Source organism: Mixophyes fleayi, chromosome 7 (assembly GCF_038048845.1).
Source record: "Mixophyes fleayi isolate aMixFle1 chromosome 7, aMixFle1.hap1, whole genome shotgun sequence".
Classification (NCBI taxonomy): domain Eukaryota; kingdom Metazoa; phylum Chordata; class Amphibia; order Anura; family Limnodynastidae; genus Mixophyes; species Mixophyes fleayi.
The window spans coordinates 149455642-149476462 of NC_134408.1; the positions used below are offsets into that span (position 1 = coordinate 149455642).

Below are 20821 nucleotides of genomic sequence, written 5' to 3' on the forward strand. Positions count from 1 at the left end.
CATAAACACTTTAATATCTAAAATTATCATTATTCATTTAACAATAAGTTAAAAAGTGTCTAATTCGAAAACAACCGTTTAACTCTGAAATCACCTTACGTATAATATTCTCTTTTCAAGATATATATTACAAGATAAAAATCAGTTTTAATCAGGCTTATTTTATATGTTTAGATGGGTGAAATCACATATCGTAGTTTAAGTTTTAGTCTAAGACACCAGGGGGTAAATGTATCAAGCTGAGAGTTTTCCGGCGGGTTTGAAAAGCCAATCACATTCCAGCTATCATTTATTTAGTACATTCTACAAAATGATAGCTAGAATCTGATTGGTTACTATAGGCAACATCTCCACTTTTCAAGCGCGCCGGAAAACTCTCAGCTTGATACATTTACCCCCATATGACCAATCAGTTTGGAAGAAACAAGTCAATCACATATTTTCTTAATTGGTTTTATTATCAGTCTGTCGCTAACACATTTTACTCAATGAGATTTCTCTGTTTCACAGGATTCTCTTTAGGTAAATTTAGACACGTGATGAAACATTGTCCCATGTTACTACAATTTCCCAAAAAAAAGAAGTTTGTTCCTTTTCTCCCAACAGCGAACAAATTACTGTGGTTCATCATCGTCCATAAAAATGGAGTTTCATTGGCATTCAACATTTCCAGAAAAACTAATAAGGCCCCAGGAACAGTGCTCTGAGATTCTGTCTGGGCGAGAGGATTTTCTAAATAGTTTGCACACAGTCGTCAATTCTTTGCTGGATAGAAGCAGCCACAGTTATTGCTCTTAAGGTGTCGGCTACTGGCCCGTGTATTCTAAGAGCAAAGAGCAATGTATAATGATAAAGTATAATAATATTTAGCTTTAATTTTTCATTTGTAGAAACATTTAACTGGGGGCATATGGAGTGTTTAGAGAACCTACTCTATTTGTATTTTTCAAAATATAGATTAACAGAGGTGAAGAGGGCATAGCTAGAATAACCTTAACCAATCAGAGCACTAGAGTACAGAAATGGAGCACAATGTTTTGGATGGTAAATTATCATTTCCTGTTATCTGACACATTAATTAAGCTGATTAACCCTAACTGTGCTGCACTGCATCAGGACTGCCAACCAGTAGGCAGTACGACAAGATTTGGCTTGTCCTACATATCTCTTGGTTTGTGCTGATCTCACTGTTTATGATGAAGACATGTTCCCCATCTGCGAGAAGCACAGTGTATTACAATTAAGCCAACTGCTGTGCGTCCGTGTGTAAACAAGTCTGAAGTAGGAGATGAATCCAATACAAACATCCAGACGTTAGCAACAGTCCAAGTCAGGCTCCCGTCATATAGACCTCTATATCAAACAAATCTCGTATATTCAATGTTATACTTTAAAAGTAAAATAGATTACTTCTTCTTCAAAGTGTACATTCTACAAAAGATATAGCTAGAATCTGATTAGTTTGATAAATCTACCCTAAAGAGTCTGCATCATGCAAGCACAAAGACGCTATATATTATACTGGCATTATATAATATTTTTTTTTAAAATCTTAACAATGCATTTTAAGTTGTAACTATATATACTTGTTCTGCAAGCAAGGTTGTATATAGTTATAAATTGTATTTCTTGAGATCAAAGTAATGAGCCTAAATGTTTCATGTTGCATATCTGTTATGTTAGAATCACCTTATCTTGAAGTCCCGGCTAGTGACCCATAGTCCGCTTGCAGCCTGCCCTCCTCTACGTGTCTGTATGACCGAGCTCAGTCTAGAGGGTGCAGATTACCACACGTCTAATTTTTGGCTGTCAGGACAATTTGTCTTGTTGATAGGTCTTACAGGCGCACTCTAACATGTGAGGCTGAAAGAAGATTGGATTAGACTATAGTCTGACTGCACCGGGCCTCTATTACATGAGCTGTCTGAACAAATCATAGTACGATGCTCTCTTTCCACCTGTGATCTCTCACGACTATGCCCTGGTTTTCTTTATGGAAAAATATCACCTTCCTGGGGCCTTGTTGTAGCAAATCAAACCTGAGCAAGTGTCATGTGATATTAGAGTATTATTTCATAATGGCACCAAATGCTGATTGTGCAATGATTATATCCCCCCCTAAATGATAAACTATGCTCTGGGACAGAAAAAGACAATAGTTGCCACAATAACACTGGTATCGTAAAATTTAATTTCTATTTCACATGGAAAGCTTCTAATGATCTGATTGGCTGAAAGTTATTGTAGAGCTGATAATGTTTTTCTATTGCTTTATTTGACTACAGGTTGATCACGTCTTGTCAGTCTTCTAATGATCCAATTGGCAACATGTTGGTCTAGACCTGTGAAAGTTCTAATGATCTGGCTATTATTTGGTCTTTGAGTGTCCTAATTCATTGAGGCTGACCATGATGAAAACAGTTCTGTGATGCACAGCTATTAATCTGACACTTGATTTGTTTTTTGTAAAACTACTGGAAACACAAATGATTTGTATCACTGGATGAGGTCACATTTTGCTGTGCAATGGGTTTCATAAAGTGTTCCCATAATTGTTTGTTGCTTGGTTTTGGTACTGAAGTATTATAATACGAGGCACTAAGTTCCTGGTCAGTTAACAACTATCTCATAACTGTCAAACACAACGTGTGAGGAGGATCACCGATGTTGTGACTTTTGGTAAAGACAATAGTCCCACGTTTATTAGATAACTGTATTGAATGTATACCCCAAAACATTGTGCAACTGCTCTGAATGTGGGAAACTTTCTTTTCTCATGGGTCACTACGTCAGGGAACTTTTCGTATATGTCTCTGTCACTCGTTTCTATGTCTATTACATACAGAAGTTGCTGAGAAGATAAAGGGGTATATTTACTAAGCTGCAGGTTTGAAAAAGTGGAGATGTTGCCTATAGCAACCAATCAGATTCTAGCTGTCATTTTGCAGAATGTACTAAATAAATGATAACTAGAATCTGATTGGTTGCTATAGGCAACATCTCCACTTTTTCAAACCCCCAGTTTAGTAAATATACCCCAAAGACTATGACAGGTGCTCAGATCCCAATGAAACCACCAGAGAACAGAAAATATAGTTGTCTTACAGGTAAAAGCACACAGGAACTTTGTAATGTATCTTCTCCTCAAAATTACAATGTCCAGGTCATGTGATTCAACTACTACAACACCTGTAGAACAGGTCTTCACCTTCTCATTTGCATAAGGTGCTACTGGCATCAGAGCATTACTAGAGTTGGGCATAATAGTCATTGAGGCCAGAATTTCACTTTGCACTTCAGAGTATTGCACTTTTTTATTTTTCTTAAAAATGAATATAACCTAGACCCGAAAGTAGATCCCAAAAGGTCTTTACCACCTGACTTTCTCTAAGCTCCGCCCTCTCTCGCTGGCTGTTTTCTACCAGTCTATGGGAAACTGCCACGACGCACAGACGTGGGTACACAAGGGACTAATTGGGGCAATATTAACATATTTATGTAATAGGCATTACCTATAAGAAACAATGTTTTTACCCTGAAAATACTGCGGGATCCGGATATTAATACTTGAGATAAAATCATCCTGAGTATTACAATCCAGCGCATTATTCCAAATTCATTCACAAATGTATCAATTTCTGAGGTCTGTAATAATCTACTACAATATATTTAGTAAGATAGTTGCAAACATTTGTTTCACACTATAGCGATTGCCCTCCACTACTTCATTGACAAAAATACAAAAGGAACAAATTCGATCACATTCATTCAATCCTTGTTACATTATATTTTACAATTCCACATTGTCTTCCTATTACAATATCATTCCTGTCTGTTTATCACCTGTGAGGTTAAGATTAATGCTGCAAGAAAACCTTATAACACCGGAGGGTCCTGGGGGCCCCCGATGTCATTTAATGCAGGAATCAGTCAGCACGGCCCTGGGCTGCAGTTATGGAAACACCATCGGTGCGAGCATTGTTCCTGCATCTCCTGCCTCCTGCACTTGTTTTATGTGACAAGCAGAGCTCGTAAACTATTGATCCGCATGAACGAGATGCTTTTACAGAGTGTAGTTTATTGCATAGGGGATAATTAACTTATGCTGCACCTGTACCCTTATACGGGTCATAGTCAGATGTTATACTGCCCTAGGCAATCCTTACCTGTAATAAATATTATTTTCTTACATCCCACTGCCGAACTCCCCACGATTCCTATTTCTACATAATGGAGTTTGTGCTCCAAATGATCAAACTATAGAAGCCTGATCCCCTCTGTCCTTCAAATTGACATCTCGCTCACGTCCTAGTTCTATTCACACCTTTTGACCCCTCCCCACGTACCACAAACTCAAGTTTTTGCGCCATGCTATTTCCAACGCTACCCGCCTCCTCGCAGGTGGCGATGGAGATGACACGGTTGCAGAAGCGGTACGTCCCAACCAGGGAATTAATGTATATTTCCATTTATTTGATGCATTGACATGGTATATTAGATACAGGTTTCTTTTGGACTATTGGTTAGGCAATAGAGGAACATCAACGAACAGTCCTCATTTAGAGTCGGACGCAAAGTCCGTCTAAGATGCGTAGGAGAGGGAGTGTGCCACAGCTTGGTAGGGTATTACGAGTGGGATGCAACCCCAGTTGCATCCCACTCGTAATACCCTACTGGGCTGCGAGCAGTTCCTGCAGCTAGCTAACTGCTTGCGCCACCTAATTCCGGCTGCACAGTTTTACCTCTTTTTTGACGTGTGTTTTGTGTCTGATGCCTTACTGCGTCTAGGATTTACTTACGTGGTCACACCCTCACAATTCCGCGTTTCGCCCTTTTTCTCGTAGCAAGCTGCAAGCTGTCGCAAGTGTTAAATGCGACCAAGATGCAGGCGGATATGGTGCTTGCTGCACATGCGTGATAGTGTTTTTTTTGGTCCTTGCACGTAAAACGGACTCTAAATGAGGCCCTTAAAGTGCTGATAGCAGATTAAGGTACAACAAGCGCCACCGTGACTGAGATTTATCACAGGACTAGCAATCTCAAGACACATGGTGACAGAATTTGATGAGGAACAAAAGGATCGAGAGTTTCAGAGGTAAGAGGCAATCAAAGAGAAAGGTTTAAGGTATGAGAGAACATCAAGAATATATGGTGTAGAGAGAAGCACTTTTGAAAGTTGGAGTATAGGAACATACAAAGAGTGAGTGTTATTAGCACCATACAACGGAAGAACATTGTTTAGAATTAACACGTATAAAGCTGTATCCTGCAGTAACCTCGTCTTCTAACGTCATGTACGAAATCAGGTAATTGTTGTTTATCTCAATACATTTCCTCTTGGTACATGTATATAATAGCAATATAGAAGTCTCTGCTCAACTCGAAGCGCGGAAAAATGTTCAGACTGAGCAACCACGTTACTGTAAGACACATTTCCAAGGTTGTGAACAATCTTAGTCCATCACATTGTGTGTTCTTTGGCTACGTGAAGACACACTGGTTTGTTTTCTGATGTACAACTTGTGATGCAACGCAAAAATGTTAGTCTAGAGTTTAGAGTATTAAAATATATACTGGGATATCCAGCTTACTGTGATAACAATTGACTGATATTTTCTTGCTTTCGTTCCTACAAGGTTAAATTCTCTTTGCACAAAAATACCTTAAAGCTAACAATCACAATGCACATTGTGAAAATAGAAAAAAGACAACGTTTGGGAACGATAGCATTCAATTCCCCAAGACACCACTGGCTGAAAACGATTGTTTGATGTGGGTCAAAGACACACACGTGTCACAGGATCTTGGTCATGTATCACTGCGTGTGGATAAGAGGAACACAGAACACAAAATGCAAGAAAATGGGTCTATTAGAAATCAAGACTTTTAGCTGTTTTTATACATTCAAAAGGGTTTGTCCCCCCCAAGGTAATTTCCAAACAGCAGAAGACGCTGCAAAATCCTCTTCAAAGCCACAGTACTGAGCTACTTGGTTTATTGATTCTATTTGGAAGCCGGGAATCCAACATTTCAATGTGGAATTAAACTGAAAAGCACATTATACACAATATAAGAGGTATCTATCTGAGAGGTGTTTCTTATCGTCATAATTTTTTGTGATCTCTCCTTTTACTAACTGGGAACTGTCATGGTGACCTCTATGGAGGAGAAGAATTAGGGGGCAAAATTCCTTCATCCGAAGAAAAAGGGCGTATTCATCAGATTTACGACTTCTCTCTATATATCAAAGGGTTAACGCAAAACTTTCACCAGGTTTCTAAGGTTGTGAAAATGTCTGTTTAATACGAGTATTAGATCAGGTAGGAATGCACTGTAAATCAATACACTGTGGCAGGGAACAGTTTACATTTCTAAGTGTTCTTTGAGCAATGAAAAAATAACTTTCAAACACACAAGTGTGACACTTAGGGGGAGATTTATCAAATCTTCTAAATAGGAAAAGTGGAAGTGTTGCCCACAGCAACCAATCAGATTCTAGCTATCATCTATCATTTGCTAGAATGTACTAGATAAATGACATCTATTATTATTATAATTATTATTATTATTATTATTATTAGCCTTTATTTATAGGGCGCCACAAAATTTCCACAGCGCCGTACAGAAAAGAGACATTGGACAATACAAGGGAGGCCGGTGAGGAGAATGTTACAGTAATGAATATGGGAAATGATGAATGCATGGATGCGGGCAATGTTGCGGAGTTGGAAGTGAAAGCATTGGGCAAGATATTGAATGTGGGGGGCAAAAGAGAGGGAGGAGTCAAGGGTGACAGCCATGTAGCTAGAATCTGGTTGATATGGGCAACATCCCCACTTTTCCTTTTTATAAGGTTTGATAAATCTTCCCCACAGTGGAGGTAACAAAATCCTGATGCGTCTCAATCTCATACTTAATTTACCACACAAATGAGAATAAACCGAGCAGTGGGCAACTAAAATGGTGCATGGCCTATATCACAAAACTTACCCGGAAAGACTAAAAGATCTTAATATGTATAGTTTGGAGCAGAGAAGGGAAAGGGGGGACATGATGGAAACTTTCCTATATATCCAGGGTTATAACAAGGTGCAGGAGGGAAACATTCTACAAAGGAAGAGAAGTATTAGAACACGAGGACATGTGCTGACACTGGGGGAAAGAGAAGTATTAGAACACGAGGACATGTACTGACACTGGGGGGGAAGAGAAGTATTAGAACACAAGGACATGCACTGACACTGGGGGGGAAGAGAAGTATTAGAACACGAGGACATGTACTGACACTGGGGGGAAGAGAAGTATTAGAACACGAGGACATGTACTGACACTGGGGGGAAGAGAAGTATTAGAGCACAAGGACATGTACTGACACTGGGGGGAAGAGAAGTATTAGAACACAAGGACATGTACTGACACTGGGGGGAAGAGAAGTATTAGAACACAAGGACATGTACTGACACTGGGGGGAAGAGAAGTATTAGAACACGAGGACATGTACTGACACTGGGGGGGAAGAGAAGTATTAGAACACGAGGACATGTACTGACACTGGGGGGAAGAGAAGTATTAGAACACGAGGACATGTACTGACACTGGGGGGGAAGAGAAGTATTAGAACACGAGGACATGCACTGACACTGGGGGGAAGAGAAGTATTAGAACACGAGGACATGTACTGACACTGTGGGGGAAGAGAAGTATTAGAGCACGAGGACATGTACTGACACTGGGGGGAAGAGAAGTATTAGAACACGAGGACATGCACTGACACTGGGGGGAAGAGAAGTATTAGAACACGAGGACATGTACTGACACTGGGGGGAAGAGAAGTATTAGAACACGAGGACATGTACTGACACTTGGGGGAAGAGAAGTATTAGAACACGAGGACATGTACTGACACTGGGGGGAAGAGAAGTATTAGAACACGAGGACATGTACTGACACTGGGGGAAAGAGAAGTATTAGAACACGAGGACATGCACTGACACTGGGGGGAAGAGAAGTATTAGAACACGAGGACATGTACTGACACTGGGGGGAAGAGAAGTATTAGAACACGAGGACATGCACTGACACTGGGGGGAAGAGAAGTATTAGAACACGAGGACATGCACTGACACTGGGGGGAAGAGAAGTATTAGAACACGAGGACATGTACTGACACTGGGGGGAAGAGAAGTATTAGAACACGAGGACATGCACTGACACTGGGGGGAAGAGAAGTATTAGAACACGAGGACATGTACTGACACTGGGGGGTAGTAGGTTCAGAGGAAATGTGAGGAAAAACTACTTCACATAAAAGGTAATGGATAAGTGGAATAGCCTCCATCAGAGGTGGTAGAGGATAATACAGCAGAGTAATTTAAACATGCCTGGGATAGATATAAGGATATCCTTACAAAGAATAAAGGATTAACTAGGGTTGGAGGTTACCATGGTTTTAAAAATGGGCAGACTAGATGGGCAAAGTGTTTCTTATCTGTTGCCAAATTCTATGTTTCTATGTGTTCAAGGAAAACAATCAAAAAGTTTCTATTAATGAAAAGTAGGCGGTCCTAAAGTGAAAGTAGGTTGGGCTTGTGACGTTTCATCCACAACCTGCAAATGCAGACGGAGGTTGAAGTGGCTGCACATTGTAGTATGTTAAGTAAGTAAGTAGGAGCACTGGCACATATAATGAGGCATTGTGAGTCTGCAATTTTTGGGGTTCATAATTACCCTTTAGGGAGAAAAACAATGACAGTGACAATGAAAGTCTACTGATCGAAGAGTTCTGCCAGCAGATTACCAGCTCCTTCGGAAGGTGGATAAATCCCTATAACAGGAATATTTTATATATTTTGCTTATACTATTAATTTTGACAAATACTAAGAGAAGATACTCACAGGGTTACAGTGTGGTACTCGGTGACTGTGAACAACGCTTTAGATGAAGACACATTACAGCAACATTTGCTTCTAGAAAACACACAATCAATAAAATGCCTGAAATCAGTGCGACAACAAAATTTTGCCTTTCAAGTTTCAATGTCGACAGTTGGGAGATAAACAGATCACTAAGCTGAGGCCGATTTAAGTTAATTAAAGAAGATAAAAAAAAAAAACACCAAATCACGGTCATATTAATCAACTGTTCCTCATTAAGAGCAGATTTTGCAACAGTTGGAAATTTAATAAGAGCTGACATATTGCATGCCAGCATGCCCAGGTATAATACACCCACACGCTAGGGTCTCTGATCCAATCAGGTGAGCATAGCAGCCGGGAAGCGCAGCGTATATCCACCAGACAAAAATCTCATTATCATTAACACTTTATAGGCAGTCTGTAGTCAGACAAAGTAACAACAAACTACAGCATAAGCAAATAGTGGTCTATAACATGTTAAAAACAATAATCCTCTATAACATGTTCATTTGACATGTTTCTACGATCCATGTAATGCCCCCAACACAGAAATATGAGCGTGATGGGGGTTCTGGCTCAGCGTGTGCTACGCACCACATACATGACAGTGTTATTATCACCACCAGCTGTCATTAATATGCAGGACGTTCAGTGTTAGAACTAAGGCGCTATGATTGGTCGCTGACCCTGTATGAATGCTCCCTGAATGTAGACATAAGCGCAGGTCTCATATTGCAGAACCGCTGCGCGGTGATATCTCCGCACCCTATCTCACCACTGTCTTCTGCGCATGTGGGCTGGGGAAGAAGAAGAAGAGGCAGGCAACATAGTGCCTGGATTCCAGTCCGCTTTGGGTGTTTGTCAAGGTTGGCACGACTGGTGGGTCTGTGTACCAACGCTGTGCGCCCGGTATAATGGTCAGGTGTCTACAAGACCCCCGCCAATACCAAATGAATAAGCTGTCTGTTATTTGCATTATGGTGCCATATACACGGCTCTGCCACAGAATATGGGGGGGATCTTGTTCCTTTTCCATAAAACAGGTTCTCAGTAGATGTGTACCTTTGCTATTTTTTATATTTAACAAATTTGTGGACAATATTTTATTCAATTAAAATTTATATTAAAAGAAAACTTCTGGCATAATTCATTATAAAAGACCCACTGTTAGCCTTTGGGAGAGGGGCATAGGCAAACCGAGGGGAGGTTTCCTAGTGTCTGGAAACCCCCCTCCAAGCCTGGGGCACTGTATAATTCAGGTGGCTGGACCCTGCCCCTGCTTCACACGGCTCTGCTCGAAAAGAGAGAGCTGCGTGCACCTAACAGTAGTGCACGCAGCATTGCCCATGTATATTATGGGGATAGGAAGAGTTGGAGAGCAGCCAAGCACTGTCTAAAATTATAGCCTTGCCCCCAAGCATGCTGGTCACGCCCACTTGCGGCGTGGTGTGGAAACCCCCCTCTACAAATCCTGGGTTTGCCCCTTAGGGGGCACTGTTTTTCTCCTCCCCCTCCCCACTAATAAACTGACCAGCTTCGGATAATTTACACTATAGCAGCGGACACAACACCCATTGTCTCCCGGTCATAATGGAAACAGCTGCAGCTGACTAGCGCTGCGACTAAATGGGGATCTGGCGAGGGGGTCTCTCAGCCCTATGAAATCAGAATTGGCACAGGGGAGGGCTATTTTGCTTTTTTCAAAATCTTCAAAATGTGAGCCTAATTCACTGCTATTCCTTGACTTTCGAGTAGAAATTTGCAGTAAACAGAATTTCCGGGACTTCAAACAACCCTACTGATTAATTGACTTGACAGAAAAATAAATATTGACCCAGAATCTGGAATGATTCAGAAAATGGAACAACAGGAGATTTTGCTGACATAGCAGCGATATCACACAAACAAATGCCTCTATTATTACTAACACTTTATATATTGATCGGCCGTGTTTACCTACACTTCCTTATTACATGGTTTAACATCTGAGGGATTCTGTTGTCAGTTTGCTCCATTATTGATTCGCTATTCATCCTTTAACCTGCTTTAATGTCTCCTACATGAGGTTCATCTGATGTCCAGTCAGAGAGAGATAGATCGGTTATGTCTGAGACTGTCAGTAGAAGGATATTTGTTTCTCGCCCTTTATCCGTGATCGCACATGGATTATCGGAGTATTATTGTTTCCTTTTCTCCCTGTGAATTTTTTTCCTTCCAGTTTTTGCGCTCTCGAGTTTATAATCGCAAACTCTCAACCAGTCGTTGGAACACAGTTCTGATGGAGGAATTACCGCCGGTATGACAGGAGCTACGTTATAAAGATGTGAAAGTGGAGGAAGTGACAAGAGACAAGAATGCAGCTGGAAATATTAGTAACTTTATTTGTAAATGCAAAGTCGACTATTTCCGGCGACTTGCAGAAACCGACGTTTCATACATTTACCCCCTGGACTTTTCGTTTGCACCTCACTTCTAGGGGCGGGGTACGGAGTTCCGGAGCTAGTTTAAATGACAAGCAGCAGGCTGACAATACAATGATGAAAGTCACTTGCCCGACTTGTAATAAACGCTGAATGACCTTAAGAATGACCAATGCAGTCCCCGACGGTGTATTAATAAATCACGATCACCAGGAATAACAGCAGCCTGTTTTCACATCATTTTAAATTGCGACCTCTATAACACTATTTTTAAAGCGACAATGCCGGATCCCTAACACTAACTTTATTCCTAACCCTAACGCTAACCCCAACCCTAACGCTCTCCCTAACCCTAATGCTAACCCTAACCCTAAGTCCGACGTGCAAGTACAAACCGGCAGCTTGGCAGCGGGTGGAAAACGACAGCTTTTCCCTAACCCTAACCCTAACCCTCACCACTTCGGCCAGGGTTCCCTAACCCCGACCCTAACCCTAACCCTAACCCTAAACCCTAACCCTAACCCTAACCCTAACCCTAACCCTAACCCTAACCCTAACCCTAACTCTTCGGCCAGGGTTCCCTAACCCTAACCGCAACCCTGGATCCCCCGGGCCCGGGGGCTTCCGACGTGGAAGTACAAACCGGCAGCTTGGCAGCGGGTGGAAAACGACAGCTTTTCCCTAACCCTAACCCTAACCCTAACCCTAACCCTAACCCTCACCACTTCGGCCAGGGCTGCCTAACCCTAACCCTAACCCTAACCCTAACCCTAACCCTAACCCTAACCCTAACTCTTCGGCCAGGGTTCCCTAACCCTAACCGCAACCCTGGATCCCCCGGGCCCGGGGGCTTCCGACGTGGAAGTACAAACCGGCAGCTTGGCAGCGGGTGGAAAACGACAGCTTTTCCCTAACCCTAACCCTAAGGCTAAGTTTAACAGTTAGCTCCGATTTTAAAGTGCATTGCCGCTTTAAAAATAGTGATATAGAGGTGACAATTTAAAATGACGTGAAAAGAGGCCGCCGTTATTCCTGATGACCGTGACTTATTAACACACTGTCGGGGACTGCATTGGTCATTGTAAAGGTTAGTCAGCATTTATTACAAGTCGGGTAAGTGGGTTTCATGAATTTTTGGTCGTGGCAGTCACTGTCGGTGTTAACAGCACCGTTAAAGTCACTACCACCGACTTCTAGTCCATGATTTCTCCCTTCAATTCTCTTTGTCACACATTATGCCCCCATACCTCACTCTCCATGTCAAACGTGCCCCCCCACTTCCTCTTGTCACATATACCCCCCCCACATTTCCTTCCCCGTTCCCATATAACCCCAACCCTCCCATTCTCACACATATCACCCCATTGTGTGAAATATAGTAGTGGCTCTTCAGGTGTTGTGAAACTACAAACCCCAGCATGCTCAGCCAGCAGATAGCCAGCCGACAGCTGGGAATTGTAGTTTCACAATGCCAGGCCTGAACTCTAACACATCCAATCTGTGTATAACAGCGTACACTGACACTTGTGGTCCAAATCACAGGACTCAATTTGATATTTCTGGATACCTCATAAACAATTCAATAAGCAGAACTTGCAATGCAAAAGCTTAGCATACACTAAATTAAACATTGCACCCTTGCTGGGATTCAGTAGCAGCTAAGAAAATCAGGTTTCACAATTTAAGTTCTCATCAGCCTAAGCTAACCAGCCAGAGGTTGCGTGAAATATTTTTTTAATGAGATTTGCCTTCCCGCTCGGGCCCTCGGATCTAAATCTGAAGAGAACAAGGAAAAAAACACCTCATTACGTATCGACGTGTTTCATTACATCTTCCCTCCTTAATGAGGCTTCACAGGCTCTGCAGTCGCTTGAAAACCACAAAGGAAGAAGGAAAGTTTTGTAAGCAATGTCTGAAGTCTTGTTGGTAAATGTCATATCTTTGCCACAGAAAAAGGGACGAGGTGTCCGGACGATTTACAGATTAATACAAGTAACATATTTGTTGTGTAGATCAAAACCTTAACATTATAGACAATGGAGATGTTGCCTATAGCAACCAATCAGAATTTACATATAATTTATTTACTACATTCTACAAAACGACATCTATGGGTAAATGTATGAAGCTGAGAGTTTTCCGGCGGGTTTGAAAACTGGAGATGTTGCTTATAGCAACCAATCAGATTCCAGCTGTCAGTTTGTAGAATGTACTAAATAAATGATAGCTAGAGTCTGATTTGTTTTTCAAACCAGCTGGAAAACTCTCAGCTTGATACATTTACCCCCTAGAATCTGATTGGTTGCTATAGGCAACATCTCCACTTTATCAAACCCACAGTTTAGTAAATATACCCCAATGTGTTTGCTGAAGAGGTATTAATTACATTTCAAGGAAAGGGCATACATTGCCTCTAAAGAATTATATTGTGTAGGCAAATATGTTTACTATTTCTGCCCTTGGATATGACAATAGATCTGTGCACTGAATACAGTTTTATCTACACAGCTGTTGTACCTAAGGGCAACATTAAAAAAAATATACCCTATATATGTGTACAGTACATTTCTTAATCAATCTTATCTCATGTACACAAGGATTCTGCCATACGTGAACCAGAGAGCCAACGACATTGCTATTCTCATTATGCTTGTAGCAACATTTTAAAGAAAATACAATTTTGTTCTGAATTTTCCCCCACAAAAAATCTGTGCAATCATCACACTGATTTACTGGCACAGAATGCTGAACTTTATAGAAACTCAACATTTGCAACATTGTTTCAATCATCATTAGAAAGCTAAATAAGAGTTAAACAGATCACCAGAACTCTAAATTGGTATTCACTTATGGAGCAACTGACTAGCATTATATATTGGTGATTTACTATTGTATTAAATATAATATTATAGTACTGCATGAGCGTAATTAGCATCGATAGAAATGTTCACTCCTATGGTTTTGAAAAAGTGGAAATGTTGCCTATAGCAACCAATCAGATTCTAGTTATCATTTATTTATTGCATTCTACAACATGACAGCTAGAATCTGATTGGTTGCTATAGGCAACATCTCTACTTTTTCAAACCCACAGCTTGATAAATTTATCCCCTAGTGTCTGCTGTCCAAATTTTCACAAAATTAATGCAAAGAAACAGCTAGGAGAATTATGCATAATCATCCAAGAAATATAACCAACTAACAGCGCCCCAGTCTACATATATTTCACAGAAAATGAAATCACTTTATGCCCTTGTAGACGTATATTGTGCTGTGTGCGTGCAATGTGGTTTAATATATATGATTTGTCAGTATACCAGGTAATGGTGTTGTCCTTTCAGTCTTCTGAGAATAATTGGAAGACTATTTTAGTCTGGAAACGATGTGTTCCTGAAATATTATTAACTGTCAATCTTATTTCTGCTCACGGAAATTAAATCCTCATTTTCGGCTCACTATCTGGAAGACCTAAACTCAGGTTAGTGTCTGACAGTTTTATTTCAGGGAATGTGGAGTAATGTATATTGTTTGTTTTGTGTAGAAATATTTTCAGAGAGAGACAAATATAGGATTTGCACTGAACCTGCTCGGATAGAGGACTCGCATTAGACTTCCCAGTAATGGTAAAATCAGAAGATTAACAGTTTTTATTTACCAGTGTTTGAATCAATCCTTATTCCCTTATCACCTAATTGGAATTAGATTAATAACTAATTAATGATAGGACTAGTCTGCAAGTAGCTCATCTTCTACACAATTCTCAATCCCAGGAACATTGCTCATTAGCTTGAGATAAACTATTTTAACCTGTTGCTACTGAGAACACAAAATACACCAGATCATCACAATTAGCGGGACACAAGGCTAGAGAAAGTCATTCCACTATTTAATTTTCATTTCTGTGCTTCTCGGTATACAATGCATAGCAAACTCACATCACACTACAGTCGTCTCCACCAACCGATTGCCCCACCGGGATGCCCTATTATTATGTATCAGAGAACTAAAATCTAAACAAAAACTCAAAACATATTTGCATTATAGAGATTAATTACATTTGCATCTTGCACAACACAACATGTTTTTACTTTATTAACTATAAATATATTGATATTATTATTAGCTTAAGGAGATAAATACACTACAGATCTGTACACGTAACTTCTGGCAGGCAATCATAGCACAATATTTGACAGTAAAATGTAAATAAGTGGCTGGAAGAGAAGAATAAGATAGAAAACAGGAGATATTAAGATAAACAACAAAAATATCAAAGACAGATTTCTGTCCGTGTATTGAAATAAGTAAGGTAGGAAAAACTCTATTATGTAATTGAATAAAAAGTAACATCACATTAAGATGAAAGGTGAGCTCTAACAAGACCTAACTACACAATATTATAGGATAAAAGTATCAAGTTACTAACATGTAATTTATGAACAAAGCATCTCTCAAAAACAGGAGTACAAAAGTGATTGCATTTTCAATGAATCAATCAATTAGTGATCCACATAATGCTTCCAAACAGCTGTATTTTTCAGTACAAAATTAACGTAAAAAGACACCTTTACTTGTATTCCAGCTGATCCATATACACACATTAAGTGAATAATTCACATAAAAACAGTATGCATTGTATAGAACCGATAAATAATAGCATTTTACCGGAACTTGGTTCACCCAAGAGAGAGCAATGTATTCTGCACCTTATGGTCTCTCATGATCAGTCCTCCTCCGTTTTCCTCCAGGGACTGTAGCATGACAGTCCAACTCAACTTCCAACTCAAGGACTGCTCTCTACTGGGCTGGATTACTCTAGATGCTCTACTGTAGGATGGAGGAGGACTGAGTGGGAGAGAATAACACGCTGAATAGTTGGTTCTCACCCCCAAAGAAAAAAACTTTCCAGCGGGACCAGTATTCTGTTTTCAATATGTGGGCATAAGGTGCTATGCAATAGAGCAAAAACATTAACACTAGACAATATGGTGACTGATACACTTTAAATGGATTTTAGAACCAAGTAGACCCACTAAAGGGTTGAAACCAAGTCTCAGTCAGTAACAATACAGAGTGAAGAGTAAGAGAATTACAGATATATAAGGATAGGACATATATTGTATGTTGTATGTATGATTACTTACTAGGAGAATTCAGCAGCCGGGAATGTCTGCAGTGATAAGTCACCTCTTGCTCACAGTACTCCGCGTTGTTGATCATGGATTCCAGCTGTTCCGAACTGGCGCTGTAGTTAAGTGACATGGAGAACGGTCTACCAGAGAATGACCCATGCACTGGAGTTAGTTCTGTGATGTTGTGTTGGATGATGGTCCAGATTTTCTCTTCTGTTGGAAACATTTAATTAGAAATTCCCATGAAATCTTCAGTCAACAAATATACACAAATATACACAACAAATAACTGGAATTAAGAACAAACCTTATGTCCCCTGCTTGCCCAATGTCTTCCTTCCTACCACAACCTAATATTAACCTTCCAACTGCAGCAAAACCCTAATTTTCCCACCACAACCTAGCCCTATACTTCCAACCGTAGCCAAACCGGAACCTCCCCTCTGCAGCCTGACTCTAACCGTTGAACCACAACCTAATCTTAACCTCCCAACTACAGCCAACCCTAACATTCAAACCGCAGCCAAACCCTAACTTTCCAACTAGAGCTTAACACTAAACCTTCCAACCACACTCTAACCATAACCCTAACCTTCCCACCGCAGCCTAACCATTACCTTCCGAACATAGCCCAACCGTAAGGCTAATCCAACCATGCATATGGTCTTCTTCATATGCCACATGGTGACAGTGGATATGATGCATATATATGATTTTATTGCCTCCACATCAGTCCTAAATTATGTAAAATAACTGTAAGCATCCCTACTGCACCTCCATCACCTCGCTCCCCACTTCCACTCATGTCTATATCAATGAAAAGACATAAAACAGATCAATTAAAACCATCCATATTTACTTAACTTAAGCCTATTCTTAAGACTAATTTAAACCCTCAACACTTATCTTCAAGCCAATAACTAACAAAAACAACTTGTAGCATTGGGAGTAACCGCAAACAACTGTATCACTCCGGCTAAGAACTTGTCTCATGGAGAAATTCTCCACATGTGTCTGGATGTGAAGACTAATTATCATTTTCCTATTAGGTTTCATTTCTGGATTCCTGCTGATTTTTCCAGGAAGAATGTTATCCTAATTTCTAATGGTTCCATATTTCAGCATCTGTGTCCCTCTAACTCAAGCAGAGAGGTCAGAAAATTTGAGAACACCATCATTATCTTGCAAAATTGTGTAACAAAACAAAAATGAGAAGAGAACTTCCTTTAGGTAAGAGAGCCTTATATTAAAAATAAGTAACATAAGTTTCAATCCTTTCGTAAATCCATTCTGATATAGTGGTGTGAATAATACAAAAATAGGGTGAAAAATGCTTTGCATCTTTATAAAGACTAGTAAAGTCTCCTAATAATTTGCAAACCATTCAGACAGCATTATAAAAATGTATTTCACTTGTATCTCCACATCTGCAGGGTCCCAGAGATCAATCACTTTGTGTGATAGAGCTCCACTTCCTGTCTAAACAGAACTCTGAGAGCCAATCAGAGCAGTTCTGGAAGGAACTGAACTTTTTTCCACCAACAATAACACAATTCCCACCAACATCAGTACAGAGAGTTCCTACCACAACACTGGTGGTCAGTGGTGGTCATACCATTATATGTCCTGGTCAGTAGTACACAACAATATATCAGATACTGTATATGGTTGAGCATCGTACCCCTGCCACTAGATATGGCTCAGCATTGTATTCTTGTTACAATGTATCACCCAGCTTTGTAATTCTTCTCAGCAGATACTGTAGCTTCAACATTGCCTATGACATGGCTCAGATTCCTCACGTGTTACCAGACAGAGCACAGCTATGATGGGCATAATGTATGTGGACACTTCTTTGTTGGCATAAAGTATAGAGGGACTATTAAATATAAAGCATGTGATCAGTGCTGGTCCCAAATTTATGTAAGCGGATATAGACGGCATTCATAATGAAGAAGGAGAATATTAGGGCGTAATACATACTTGAATATGACCATTATTCTTCATTATTCACACACTATGGGGTATATTTACTAAACTGCGGGTTTGGCAAAGTGGGGATGTTGCCTATAGCAACCAATCAGATTGTAGCTGTCATTTTGTAGAATGTACTAAATAAATGAAAGCTAGAATCGGATTGGTTGCTATAGGCAACATCTCCACTTTTTCAAACCCGCAGTTTATTAAATCTAGCCCTATAGCTGAAAGCTGACACTAGTACTGACACTTGATGTTGACTGATGCCAGGTTAAAGATGTTGACACTATGTGAATGGGGATCGTATATTATATAAGGACCAAATAAAAAAAAATATATATATATTATTTTGCTGTAATGTCTTATTACTCTTTTATTTTTGACATACTGCAATTCCCTTTCAATAAACCGATCCTGTCATGTTTCACAATTTGCCTTGATCATATGGGATTAGGCCATAGCTAAAAATGCAAAGGTTTAAGCAGTTAATGTTGCACAGTAAGGAGTCACCGATAACATTGGCCCAGGGGCAGCGTGAACCCTAAATACAGCCCTGTCACCAGGTCTACGAATTCCTTCTGTTATCAGACAATGTGTTTGCAAATCGCAGCCAGCAAGGTGAAGATGTCTTCTGAGCCAATCGACACGCACACGCGTCTCCATGGCAACCTCACTCCTAGGCCTGTCAATCACACAAAGCTATTTCGAGGGTTACTGGTTATATTAAGTATAAAAAAAGAGCTCCCAGCCTGGAGAGCACTAAAATTACTGTACCCAGCAAGTTCAATAAATCTCGGCACAGCAAGCTGCACTTGAATGAAAAAAATAAATCCTCTTCCTTTTGTCATATCATACAGCGGGCATCACTTGTGAAAGCTGTTACCTAACAAAATATGTACAGAATTCTGCAATAAATTAATACATTAAATGCTACTTTAGAACAAACCGCAGAACTCGTTTCTAGATATTTCTAATTTTCAAATAGTGAAGCTTGTTACTAAGCCAGAATTTATAAACAGTGTCACGCCGTAGCTACATTATTACCATGTAATTATCACATTCTACGGCCTTTATGCTGAGAAGGGCGGTGCGGGGGTATCCAGAGGAAATGGACAGGTGTTGTTGGGCCCCCTTTACTGCCAGGGCCCCAGAGCAGCTGCATGGACACTTTTGCAGTAATTAACCACTGCACACAGGCCCTTATTTACCACTTTGGTTTTGTACCTAAATAATCCACCCAATGCACTTCCTCATCATCATACTTATCCTCATACTCATCATCCTCATCATCATCATCCTTATACTCAGCATACTTATTATCATCATCCTCCTCATCATCCTCATACTCATCATAACCATCATACTCATCATCATCATCCTCATCATCATTATCTTTATCCTCATCATCATCATCATCTTCATCCTCATACTCATCATCATCATCATCCTCATACTCATCATAACCATCATACTCATCATCATCATCCTCATCATCATACTTATCCTCATACTCATCATCCTCATCATCATCATCCTTATACTCATCATACTTATCATCATCCTCCTCCTCATCATCCTCATACTCATCATAACCATCATACTCATCATCATCATCCTCATACTCATCATAATCATCATCATTCTCCTCATCATCATCCTCATACTCATCATACCCATCATACTCATCATCATCATCCTCATACTTATCATAATCATCATACTCATCATCCTCATCATTATCATCTTCATCCTCATACTCATCATCCTCATCATCACCCTTTTCTTCATCATCCTAATCAGTGTTTCCCAAACCCAGTCCTCAGGGACCTCTTCAGTGCATATTTTCCATTACTCCTTCCTGAAGCACAGATGTAATCATTACTGACTGACACATTGTAACAGATTCACAGGTGGTATAATTATTTTACTTGTGACCTTGAAAACCTGCCCTGTTAGGGGTCCCTGAGGACTGGGTTTGGGAAACACTGATTCTCATCATCCTTCACATTATCATTCTCCTCATCATCATCATCATCGTCACCATCCCCCTCATCTTCATCATCATCACTGTCATCATTCTCCTCTGCCTCATCATCATCCTCATCATCATCATCACCATCCCCCTCATCTTCGTCATCATCACTGTCATTATTCTCCTCTGCCTCATCATCGTCCTCATCATCATCATCATCATCGTCACCATCCCCCTCATCTTCATCATCATCATTATCATCATTCTCCTCCGCCTCATCATCATCCTCTTCATCATCATCCTCATTGTCATCCTCATCGTCTTCCTCCTCATCATCATCATCACCATCCCCCTCATCTTCATCATCATCATCATCACACTCATCTTCATCATCATTATCATCA

At 40.2% G+C, this 20821-nt stretch overlaps 1 protein-coding gene across 1 annotated transcript in view; it reads right to left on the reverse strand.

Moving 5' to 3' along the window:
- The window catches only part of CNTNAP5 (contactin associated protein family member 5), a 298681-nt gene that overhangs the window by 76625 nt on the left and 201235 nt on the right, over positions 1 to 20821 (reverse strand). Inside the window, exon 13 of the mRNA XM_075181121.1 lies at positions 16481 to 16681. Coding sequence (XP_075037222.1) covers positions 16481 to 16681 — 201 coding nt within the window. The remainder of the gene's footprint in view (positions 1 to 16480; positions 16682 to 20821) is intronic.